Genomic DNA, 12,804 nt, shown 5'->3' with positions numbered 1-12,804 from the left:
CCTTCATGAATCCTAGGGGTTTGTGAAGCCCCAGTTTGGAAGCCATGCATTAGTTAATGAGAAAAGCATGTGAGAATGTTCACAAATGGGTCATTTCAATAGCTCTCTATATTCCAGAGAGCTATTATGCCATTTTCAACAGTCTCACATTTACTTGCTACATTGATCTCATGCTGCTCCTCCTCATCCATCTTCTGGTCCTACTGTCTCTCCTCCGTGGTGCTGTCCCTCTGTCCCTTTCTCACCCCCAGAACTATGTGTCTGTGCAGATCTCCTTGAGCAGCGAGATTCAGCCCAGCTCCATTCCTGCAGATGAGAGCAGCAGTGACATGCTGGTAATCGTGGACGAACCCATGTCTTCTGCTCCACAGTCCCGTGCCACCAACTCTCCTGCCTCCATTGCTGGATCTGTGTCCGACACGATGAATGGTGAGTTCCGGCAGTTTGGGTGTAGGACTCTTCTTGCTTTTTTGTTTTTTAATATAACCTGGGTCCCAGATAAGTCACAGGCAGCTTTGTCATATTATATGCATAGGAGAGACTTTTGCTAGTTGTTGAATTTTCATACAATTTATTATTTCTCAGGGTAGGTTTATATTTGAAATTCAATTTCATAGCTTAAAACCACATACCTTAAAGTCTTGGCCACAAAAAGCTGTTGAACATTTTTACCGTTATTACCCAAGAAGAAAAGATACAGGTTATTGAACACACATTGATCTTTTGTGACAACTTGCCCCCATTTTTTGTCCCATTCTGTGGGGTAAACTGTCACAATGGAACTTCCCTTTAAACCAGTTGTGTAGGTTTCCTGTGAACATTGAGGGGAGACATTTTCCCATGGTTCTTTTTTTTTTTAGGACCAAATTATGTGAAGAAGACGACATGATGCAAAGACAACACGTCTTTCTTTTGCAGTGTCTTTGCTGGCTGCACTCAAATACAAACATGATTCATGAATGAATGACTGTTATAAACTAGTTGGTTTTTTTTTGTTTTTTTTTTCCTTTATCACCCAATTTGGAATGTCCAATTCCCAATGCGCTTTTAAGTCCTCATGGTCATGTAGTGATTCGTCAACCCACGCATCTTATCACGTGGCTTGTTGAGCGCATTGCCACATAGAGACATAGCGCATGTGGAGTCTTCACGCCATCCACCGCGGCATCCACACTCAACTCACCACGTGCCCCACCGAGAACGAACCACATTATAGCGACCACGAGGAGGTTACCCCATGTGACTCTACCCTCCCTAGCAACTGGGCCAATTTGGTTGCTTGGGAATCTTGGGAGACCTGGCTGGAGTCACTCAGCATGCCCTGGGATTCGAACTAGCAAACTAGCGAACTCCAGGGGTGGTAGCCAGCGTCATTTACCACTGAGCTACCCAGGCCCCCATGAGCTAGCTGTTTTAAAGAATTGCACAAAAAGGCTAACATGAGTTATCGCTTTGATTCATTTGATGAATCCTTCACTGAATGAACTCACTGAATCTGTAAGAGCATTTTCTGAATTAAAATCACTGAACCGCAGTTCTTTGCTTATGACTCGAAATGAAGAAAGACCTTTTGGAAAATTAAGGTTTGTGAAACTTAAATCAGTATCATTACTGAAAGGTTGTTTATATGACAAATTTGTAGTTAACACATTTGCAAAAAAATATAAATTAATAGAATGAAGCTTGGTGACCTTGTTGTAACTGAGAACAGATGGACTCCTATTATAGGCCTACTGGCCTTGCTCTAGTCTCGCATAGCCAAACCTATGACTGCGGCATAGGTCTGGGCTGTATAGTAGCATCTATTGACCAAGAACCACCCATTTAGACAGGAAAAGCAATCTAACTGACTTGTAAAGCGGACCAATCACAGTCTGTTTTGTCATTACGTGGTGTTTAGGGGCAGGGTTATTGGAGATGTATCATACCATAATAAAAGACAGACACTGGGTAAAAGATTATTTATATAATGGTCTCCGTGAGGGATTGCAGAGAAAACACATGGGAGAATAGCAGAAAATGGGTAGAAGTAAAGCACAAAAAAACCTCATTATAGAGAATTTCACAGACATATATGTAAACAAAGCATAAAACGTAGCTCTGCTCGTGGATATCCGCTTTCTGCTACGTGCCTCAAATGAAACTCTGAATATCTTTAAAAGATTTGATGTCACTAACCTGGAAAACTTGGGCAAATTCAGTGATTATTTTGTCCTCAAAAGCACACATTCTATCAACATGAAACATTGCGAACACAACTTGCCGTCCAGGCGGACTGATAAAATGTCCTGTTTGCGTCTGTTTGCGGAAGTTCCATTGAACCAGCCAATTGATCAAGAAAGCGTTTTCCAATTTTGTGTGCTATGTGCATCAGACAGTTGAAAATGGACTGTGGGCAGTCCGTGGGCATACCGTCTGAGGCTGAGACTAGCCTTGCTCTAGTACTGATGTGGTACTTTGTAATCTTCAAGGAACTTTTCGTAGCAGTTAGTTCCTATCATAAAACCATATTGTTCCTAACAAGAGATAAAAATGCTCCATTATTTGTTAAAAAGAATTAACTTAAAAGTTGCAAATATTATTTTCATCAGTTTCACAACCTATATTTGTTAAACTGCTCATTTTTCTTTCATATTCCTATCTACTCTGTTTTTGGGGTTGTTGCTTTACTGCAGTCAAAGTCCCAAATACTGGGTCACATTAACAGAGATATGGCAGCCTGCCTGCCTGCCCAGTAATGAGCAGTGTTAATAAGCAGTGCTGCTGTCTAGTCTAGTTTATAAAGTTGAGAGTGCCCAGGTTTGTGGGATTTGATCTTGCCGATGAGACGTTGGCAGAACTGTGGCCATAAAGGAGACATGGTTTGCATGAGTCGGGCCTGTCTGGGCCACAATGGCTGAGACAGTCTCGGCATGCAACCTCATAGTAAAGTGAGGATTAATGGAAGATGACAAACTCTGACAGTTCAGAAAACCGTCAGCAGAAACATGCTGATGTTGTTTGGCTGGCACATATTCCATTAAATTATTGGTGGATCTTTGAAATGGATCTTATTTTGAGTGTTGGTCTGTCTTGTGGGCAGGCAGTTACAGTTAACTTTTATGGTTAGGTTTTCCAAATAAGTTTAATAGATGGTTCTGTTTCAGGTGTCTCCTCCCAAGATATGTCCAGTCCAGGCAGGGGAAGGTCTGGTCAGAGTCGAGGACGACCCAAAAGCTCTGCAGGAGCCGGAAAGTCTTCCATCAGAAAGGGCAGAGGACGGAAGTCGACAGCGGGTAGTGCTGCAGCCATTGCAGGGGCGATGGCAGGGGCAGCAGCCGCATCTGCAGCTGCATATGCTGCATATGGCTACAGTGTTTCCAAAGGTAATGTGTCATCAAAAATACTTTTGCCTTATGGAAAAAATCAGTTTATCCAAACTGCTTAGAAATGATTCATCCATTTTTATTAGGGTTTTTTTTTTCTCTTTCCAGGTATTCCAGCAACTGGCTCCTTACAACCTACTCTCATTCTTTCTTCAACCACACCTGCCTTTGTTCCAGCTGGCACCTCTTCCCCCCAGGCTAAAGGAAGCACCATGACCACCAACTCACAGACATTAGCTCATGGCAGTTCACAAAGCCATCACAACCCCTCTAAGAGAGGCAAAAGACCCAGCAACCACAGTGGGCGATAGCAGACTGTCTAGAGTTGTTTATTTTGTATTTTTTATTGTAGCATGGCCAGTACATTTTCAATCCCAGGGTGACAGTTTTCCTATTAATAATGTCAAGCTGCTACCACCTCACAAGCCCTATTGTCACTGCGAAACCCAACCTAATGTTTGAAAAACCAACTAAATTTTCAATACCCAGATTGTATCCGTTCTGGAGACACATCCTTAAAACTTGGATTTCTAGTTTTTTTCAATCAAGTCAATTTTTCCCTACGTATTTGATATTTTTCTGTCATAAATATACAACAGAAAAACTGTGTTATTCCAATGACACCTCTTTGTTGTCTGATGACCAAGAAACCAAAGGGTGGCAGGGCTTCCTCATTTATGGTTGGGAAAACTTTCTCACTTTCATCATGTTTGCCATCATTATGAGCAGAGATCGAGTTGAAATGGAAAGTTGGGGAGTGGGGTGATTACCAAACACCGTCTTGAACAAAGTCTTTACCTTGAACATACTGTATATAAACAGATATGCTTGTTTTTGTAAGACTGCTCATATTTTTGTAGAACAGAGTTGTTGACATTGTTCTAATGTCAGTGTGAACAATTTGAATACCGAATGGCCTTCTCTTTCTGTTTATTTGCTGCAAATTCAAAGATTTTGGCTTAAATACTACTAATAATATATATATATATATATATATATAATTCATATTCTCTTGGGAAGAGTAAAAGAAATCAATGAGTTTTGTAGTAAATGCAATGAATCATTTCTGAAGTGGTGAGTGCTGCTCCAAAAACATGTCACTGCTCAGATTGAGTCTATGACTTAAAATACTTGGATGTGATATGTATCATAGTTTAAGTTAAAACTTGGTAATTTATGGTGATTTGTGCTAGTTATATATTGTATTGAAACTGTTTTGTTGCATGTAACATATGGCTATGGTTTTTCAGAAAAGGCCATTACTGAATTTATTTAGTCTCTAAATGTAATGATTGATGTTCTATGTATGTAAATACTAAAGGGTGTCATACCTTTCAAAGTTCTCCATTTTTCCCAAACCGCTTGTCTATTTTTATAAGTCAGTGTAAATATCTAAGAAGAAACCCACATGGTCCTTTTACAAAACAAAAAATAATAAAATAAAAAAAATAAAAATTATTTCAAAGTTTCTTTGTGGAATACTGTGATTTAGAAGATTTGAAATGTACAAACTGACTTGAAAATGAAGCACTCAGACTTCACTATTTTTGGTACAACAACTGGTACTATACCTCATGGCCAGATCTAAGAGAGTGCTGAAGGGGCATTGTCCATGTCATTTTTCAAAGACATTTTATTTATGCTGATTCACTAATGATTCATTAAGATCGATTTGTGAACCATTTTGAACATTTAACTGTAAAGAACTTTGAAGGATTAATTTGCAAAACACAAATCACTGTGGCTTGCAAGTTTTATTCTACCCAAGCTCTTGTTAAACTCAACCATTTAAGTATAATTCATAAATATTTTGAGCAAAGCATAACTAGAAATATTCATATTCACTATAGAATGACGGAAAAATTTCTATGACTTCCAGACCTAGAAATACAAATTTGAAAATTCTCTAATATTTGTAGGTATTCCATGACTATGAGAACCTGCTTTTAGCACATGTTGAACCATGTTGTTACTGGTTTTCCCTGCTGATTCTTATATAACCCAATGTTAAGACTGCAGTCTTCTCACGTTACTTGGTTACAAACTGCCGAACTTATTTATGCCATTTGCTCTTAGGTTCAAACGGGTTTCTTAGAAAACAAAACACAATCAGACAGCGATAGCAAAAGTTTAACACCAAACAAATTTAACACTGAGGACAGATTCAAGGTTTGAATGTGCAAAAGGAAAATGTTTAATGGCTTAACAGCATACTGCTTGAGTGCAAATTAGACATGTATTGCCCACTAATGAGGTTTCATGGCCACACTTTTTGAACCGCTTTAAAATAGGACAAACTTTGGCAATACAAGCATGCATTTGTATTACAGTATCACATACTTGGGGTTAAGACCACAAACATTTAAAACTGACAGTATACAAGATGTCAAACTACATGATTAAACATTAACAGTTTAAGTTCCCTTAGAACAGTAATACTTGGTTTAGTGTTAAGAGAATAAACAAAACAGCCACTAATTCACAATCACACCTCAAGGACGGAAAAATTAACTTTTGATAGGACCTTTATGGTGTTTCAACGATGTTGATAGCCTTAGTTACATAATTAAAGCATTACAGATGATACAGGTTACTGGGCTGCTAACAATATGGGTCTAATGATGGCTAGGGTGGCTGCCTCGATGGAGAACAGGTGAGGGTCATCCACATCAGGGCAGTTCACTCTCATGAACTCGGCCAGGCGAAGCAAGTACTCGATGTTGTGGCCTGACTTTCCCTTGCACACAGCAATCTGAGCTGCGATTTCCTCCATACTGGCAGGCCCCAGGTAAATAGGGTTGTCAGATGTGGCAATGTAAACCAATGCCTGGACAGGTGAATGGTTTGGGCCCTGCGGGAAGAACTCTACAGCCCGGGTGACATAGCCACCTCTCACTGCCTCCCTCACATTCAGGTACTTTAGAGACTCCTCGATCTGAGAGCCAGTCACCTCGAATGCAACACCCCAGGTGCATGCCTGTGTAAAAGAGCTTGAGGTTAGTCATATAGAGAGGTTAAGCGTTCACAAGACCCTACAATTAAAGGAATAGTTTCCCCAAAAATGAAGATTCTCTCGTCGTTTATTTACCCTCATGCCATCCCAGATGTGTGACTTTCTTCTGCTGATCAAAGACTTTAAGAATATTTCCACTCTGTATGTCCATACAATGCAAGTGAATGGTGACCAGACCTTTGAAGCTCCAAAAATCAGTCCAAAAAAGTAATCCATACAACTAAGGTGGTGAAATATATGCCTTCTGAAGAGATGCAATCATTTTGGGTGAGAAATCAATATTTTTATATATATATATATATATATATATATATATATATATATATATATATATATATATATATATATATATGATATAGAATATACATGATCAATATTCAAGTAATTTTTTTTTTTTTTAAACTTAATCTACACTTTCACCATCATATCACTTCTGAAGATGTGGATTAAACCACTGGAATCATATGGATTACTTTTATGCTGCCTTTGATTTTTGGAGCCTGGTCTGAGGTCAAAGGCCTGGTCACCACTAACTTGCATTGTATAGACCTACAAAGCAGAGATATTCTTCTAAAAATCTTCATTTGTGTTCTGCAGAAGAAAGTCATATACATCTGGGATGGCATCAGAGTGAATAAATAAGAGAATTTTAATTTCTGGTGACCTATCCTTTTAAGTTTAGCCCATTCATAGTATTATTACAATTATTATTCAGGCAGAACACATGGGTCTCGATATATAGACGTCCATCTTGACGTATGTTCACATAGAAAAATAATTAAAAACCAGCGCGGGCGTCAATAATGATGCGTTACGTGGGAACGCCCCCCCAAAAAATAACTGGGAATTTACACTTACGTCATCCTCCTCGATGAGCGTCACCACTCTTCCGGGCTGTCATGGAAAAACAGAAAGGTTAAGGAGTACAATGCCGAACTTGGCGCTACAAGCATGTATTTAAAAAAAAAGCACAAAAAAGTTGTATATTCAAAAACTCACCATTTCATCATCTCCACGATGAAAATTATCCCCGTGCCAGAAGCGTCTCTTGTACCCCTTAATATAACCGACCTTGCTCCTCTTGTACTTGAAGTCTGGCTTCCAAACCAACGAGCCGTACCCGAAGATCCACAGGCTGGATTTCACAGCGACGATGTCTTGAGGCTTCATCTTTACAGTATGGTATGATGACAGAGAGTGTTGTAGTGTACGCGGATGGCTTTAATGTTGTAACCGCTTAATGAATGAGCCGACAGGCTAACTGGCTAGCGTTAGCTTCCTCCTGTCAAGTAGGAGAGGTATCGGTTGGCTCACGGCTATACCGCGTAAGGTATCAGAGCCCAACTGCTTGGCAGTTGTGATGGTAAAGTCCCGCAACGCGTTTTTCTGTGCCTGGTGCATGCCGATGCCGTGCAGTTACCGCCGCATTGCATTAAAACTCCATCTTGGCCTCCTCGGCTCTTTCGGTCGGAATAAAACACAAATCACTGTTGCAAGCTCACCAGCCAGCCTCTTGTTTACCAACAAACCTTTACCCCAGCCAAATACACGACGCCGTAAAGCCAGAGGAAATATATTTAACAGATTTATTTTGATTTCGAGCGCCCTTTGTTGCTGCGTTGCTTCCCTCTTCGGCGGATGATGAAATGTGGTCTGGTTTGAGGCAGGATTTAACCGTATGTGTCAAGGGGCGTATTTGACTTGAGCAAAATCTTGACCAATCAAAGTGCAGTCAGGGCGAGGCGGCTTGTCTTCTAGCCAATCAATTTATCTTGCAGCGACCATATATGCACATAACTACCTGATTGGCTCACAAACCAGGAAAAAGCGTGTGTAGTTGTTTCATCTTATAGGCGGGGTAGCTGTCAGTCACACAGTACTCTGAAGCTCATTGGTCAACTGGTCTGTCGCTTAAAATCTCTGTTGGCTGATGCAACCCGAAACAAGGTTTTCAAACACAACAGGCACTGAACAGTACGTTCTGAAAGTGTTGCATCAGCTCAGGCCTTCTAATAATTCTACTCGAATCCGAAACACTACTGAATACAGAGAAAAGTGATAGAGAGGTACAGATATTGAGCTAGATTTGACCCCGTAAATAGTCTTCATTGGAAGCAAAAATCACATCTTTATCATAATCATACCATATAAGTGGTACAGCTTCAAACTAATAAATGAGGGCCCCTGAACCAACAGGGTTCTTGATTGCTATGGTTTAAACACTTGTTTTTGTTCTATGTTTTATCTTATAATGACTGCTGAGGCAGATTAGTTTCTTCCTAGAATCAGAATCAGAATGAGCTTTATTGCCAAGTATGCTTACGTATACAAGGAATTTGTCTTGGTGACAGGAGCTTCCAGTACACAACTGTACAAAAACAGCAACAAGACTTTTAAAAAATAATTAAAATTGAATAAAATAGATAAATATTGAAAAGAAAAAAGTATATATAGAATACACAATATATATATATACACACACACACACACACATATATATATATATATATATATATACATGTACACATACACATACATAGTGCAAATCTAAATACAAATCGGTTATGTACAGTGCAAGCGAATGTAATGGCAGAAGAGGCCAGCTGTTTAACCTCTCTTCTGTATGCAGACTCATTGTCATCTCGGATGAGGCCGATGACAGTGGTGTCGTCTGCAAACTTCAGGAGCTTTACAGAGGGGTCCTTGGCGATGCAGTCGTTGGTGTAGAGGGAGAAGAGTAGTGGGGAGAGCACACATCCCTGGGGGGCACCAGTGCTGATTGTACAGGTGCTGGAAGTTAATTTCCCCTGTCTCACAAGCTGCTGCCTGTCTGTCAGAAAGCTGGTAATCCACTGACAGATAGACATGGGAACAGAGAGTTGGTGTAATTTAGTCCAGAGAATAGCTGGGATGATGGTGTTGAAAGCTGAACTGAAGTCCACAAAAAGGATCCTTGCATATGTCCCTGGTCTGCCCAGATGTTGCAGGTTATGATGCAATCCCATTTTGACTGCATCATCCACAGACCTGTTTGCTCGATAAGCAAATTGAAGGGGATCTAGAAAGGGTCCAGTGATGTCCTTCAAGTGGGCCAACACCAGTCTCTCAAATGACTTCATGACCACAGACATCAGGGCGAAAGGTCAGTAGTCATTAAGTCCTGTGATTTTTGGTTTCTTTGGGATGGGGATGATAGTGGAACGTTTGAAGCAGCATGGGACTTCACACTGCTCCAGTGATCTATTGAAGATCAGTGTGAAGAGGGGGCCAGCTGGTTAGCACAGGATCTAAGACATGCAGGTGAAACGCCATCTGGGCCCTGTGCTTTCCTTATCCTTTGTTTTCAAAAGATGCGGCTCACATCATCTTCACAGATCTTAAGTGCAGGTTGAGTAGCAGGAGGAGGGAGGAGGGGGGGTTGCAGGAGGTGTCGGTGTTTGTGTGAAGTGAAGGTCAGAGTGGGTGTGGGGTGTGAGATCGGGCCTTTCAAATCTACAGTAGAACACATTCAGGTCGTCAGCCAGTTGTTGGTCCACTGCAGGGTTGGGGGTAGGAATCCTGTAATTCGTAAGCTGTTTCATGCCACTCCACACTGATGCAGGGTCGTTAGCTGAAAACTTGTTTTTCAGCTTCTCAGAGTATCTTCTTTTAGCCACTCTGATTTCCTTGTTCAATGTGTTCCTGGCCTGATTGTACAAGACTTTATCCCCAACTCTGTAAGCATCCTCTTTGGCCTGACGAAGCTGCCTGAGTTCCACTGAAAACCATGGTTTGTCATTGTTAAATGTTAAATAAGTCCTAGTAGGAATGCACATATCCTCACAGAAACTGATATATGATGTAACAGTATTTGTGAGCTCGTCCAGGTCTGTGGCTGCAGCCTCAAAAACACTCCAATCTGTGCAATCGAAGCAGGCTTGTAGTTCCAGCTCTGCTTCATTGGTCCATCTCTTTACAGTCCTAACTACAGATAAATAAATAAAGATATTAATAAAGATATTTATTTATGGTATCGGCTTGTATTTTAGATTGCCTTTGTCTATAATCTCTATCTATGGTAGTGTGACATATTTAAAATCATTTACAGTTTTTTTTTTTTTTTTTTTTTTTTGAGAGCAGAAATTAATTGTTCATAGTATTTTCATAACTTTATAAACTTTCTACAAACCCTGGGGAGTCCATTTGATTACTTGATGGAAATGTAAGGTCCTAATTAATAATCAGTATATTGTGCACATTTTGTTCCTGGAAAGTACTTTGAGTGCATATATTTGTCCTTTGTTTCATCATATTTTCAAAACAAATATTTGTACATTAACCTGTTTTCTGTCTAAGTGATCAAAATCTGATTATGTTAATGTGTTGCATAATAAAGTACAGTCATTCATTGGTATCTGATCAGCCAGAGGATTAGAACATGACAACATCACCAAACAATTACAATGTACGGTGAGAGAACAGAAAAGTTATTTGTCGGCCCTCCTAGGGACTTACGTATGGTTAAAAAGCTTAGTTTTATCAGACCAGTGATCACCTAAGTCATCACACTACTTTCACACCCTATATTATGTACAGTATATCTGTATGGCCACTTGAAGGGATAGTTCACCCAAAAATGAAAATTCTCTCATCATTTACTCACCCTCATGCCATCCCAGATGTATATGACTTTCTTTCTTCTGCAGAACACAAATGAAGATTTTCAGAAGATATTTCAGCTCAGTAGGTCCATACAATGCAAGTGAATGGTGAGCAGACCTTTTAAGATCCAAAAATCACAAAAAGGCAGCATAAAAGTTACCCATATGACTCCAGTGGTTAAATCCATATCTATAGGTGTGGGTGTATAATAATAATGGGTAATATAATAGGTGTGGGTGAGAAACAGATCAATATTGAAGTCCTTTTTTACTATAAAGGCCCAGGTATACTTCACTTTGCGTGTTCCGTTCTGTCTCGCACACAGTCGTGTGCGCACAGCTTTGAAAGTATACCTCACGCGGAGGAGCACGAATGGATTCGTTCGACACATGCACAGTACAATTGTTTTGTTATATGCTACCAGACGTTAGAGGGCAGCACCTAGTCATGTCATTTACAGGACATCCGCTCTGAAAGATAAAGAAGAATTAAAACTGAGGATCCGCCATTAAAGGAAGCAAGAACAACAACAACAAAACGATGGAGAAGGATATGTTCTTCGACTCCTGCTTGACAGTACAGCCAGTACAACTGTGCGTACTGACACCTAGTGGACTCTTCTATCTGAACAGTCAACCTTGCGCATGCACATTTGTCCATGCACAGTCCATGCGGACAGAAAAATCTGGCTGCACGCGGACACTCCTGATGATGAAAATTACATCACTCGGACTGTTGCAGAACGTGGACAGGCGAAGTATACTTTGGGCTTAAATCTCCACTTTCACATTTTGGAAGTGAAAGTGGAGATTTATAGTAAAAAAAAACAAAAAAAAAAGAAGATTGAAATATTGATCTGTTTCTCACCCAAAGTGATTGCATTGCTTCAGAGGACATATATTAAACCACTGGAGTCATATGGGTTACATTTATGCGGCCTTTATGTGATTTTTGGAGCTTCAAAGTTCTGGTCACCATTCATATGCATTAAAAGGAATTACAGAGCTGAGATGTTCTTCTAAAAATCTTCATTTGTGTTCAGCAAAAGAAAGAAAGTCACACACATCTGGGATGACATGAGGGTGAGTAAATGATGAGGGAATTTTTATTTTTGGGTGAACTATCACATTAATGTTCACTTAAAAATGTGGATGTGGTAGTTGCCTCATTTCAACAGAAGGGAATGTCTGGAATGTAGTGTAATGTTATTTCCAACAAGCTTTTACAAGGTTTATGATGATAAGACAAAAGGTAAGATAAGTTTGAATTTTCAGTTGAATTCTTTGTCATATCTGTTTTGCTGTCCTTTTCTAGCTTCATTTGAACCCCAACCCCACCCAGTTTTGTCCAACTTTGGTTGATGAACAAAACACCCCTCTGCCCCCTGCCACCCCTAAATTTCCTTGTTTATAGAGGCTCTTCTTTGGTTAAAATAGGATTATCTATAAATAGAGGTATTAGCTGGCATCATAAGATACAAGCACATTTAAGCTTCTTAAAAGTCTGCATGATGCACAAGCCTTTCTCTGCCTATAGCTCAGGCAGACGGGGGAGCTCCAGTGACCAGACCTTTCATGGGACAGCCTGTTTACTTTCTCCAGCACAGTAACCTTATAGGCACAAACATGCTAGGCCCCCACACTGACCTTATATGAATGACAACTGTAGAATGGAAAGAGGGTCTTGTGAATCTCACATATGTTCATGTGTTTGTCTTTTTACTGCCATTGCTACAAATTTTTACAACAATACTTTTAAGCGGTTGCTGAATGGTGATTTCACTGT

At 40.0% G+C, this 12,804-nt stretch overlaps 2 protein-coding genes across 4 annotated transcripts in view; one reads left to right on the top strand and one right to left on the bottom strand.

Annotated features, from left to right (window-relative positions):
- The window catches only part of LOC127410079 (chromatin-remodeling ATPase INO80-like), a 67,976-nt gene extending 63,191 nt beyond the window's left edge, over positions 1–4,785 (top strand). For all 3 annotated transcript variants that reach the window (XM_051645132.1, XM_051645133.1, XM_051645131.1), the window contains 3 exons: positions 270–429; positions 3,147–3,365; positions 3,474–4,785. In XM_051645132.1, the coding sequence (XP_051501092.1) occupies positions 270–429; positions 3,147–3,365; positions 3,474–3,676 (582 nt within the window). In that variant the 3' untranslated portion in view covers positions 3,677–4,785. The remainder of the gene's footprint in view (positions 1–269; positions 430–3,146; positions 3,366–3,473) is intronic.
- A 750-nt stretch (positions 4,786–5,535) lies between these two features.
- Positions 5,536–8,035, bottom strand: chac1 (ChaC, cation transport regulator homolog 1 (E. coli)). The gene is made up of 3 exons (XM_051645349.1): positions 7,378–8,035; positions 7,237–7,272; positions 5,536–6,342 (listed from the first exon to the last, which is right to left on the bottom strand). The coding sequence occupies exons 1-3, from the start codon at positions 7,546–7,548 to the stop codon at positions 5,956–5,958; spliced, it is 594 nt and encodes a 197-aa protein (XP_051501309.1). The 5' UTR covers positions 7,549–8,035; the 3' UTR covers positions 5,536–5,955.
- Between the last annotated feature and the right edge of the window lie 4,769 nt (positions 8,036–12,804).

The sequence above is a fragment of the Myxocyprinus asiaticus genome, chromosome 19 (genome assembly GCF_019703515.2).
Source record: "Myxocyprinus asiaticus isolate MX2 ecotype Aquarium Trade chromosome 19, UBuf_Myxa_2, whole genome shotgun sequence".
NCBI lineage: Eukaryota > Metazoa > Chordata > Actinopteri > Cypriniformes > Catostomidae > Myxocyprinus > Myxocyprinus asiaticus.
Note: the sequence above shows the minus strand (reverse complement) of the source record. Positions and strands in the feature narration are given on the sequence as shown.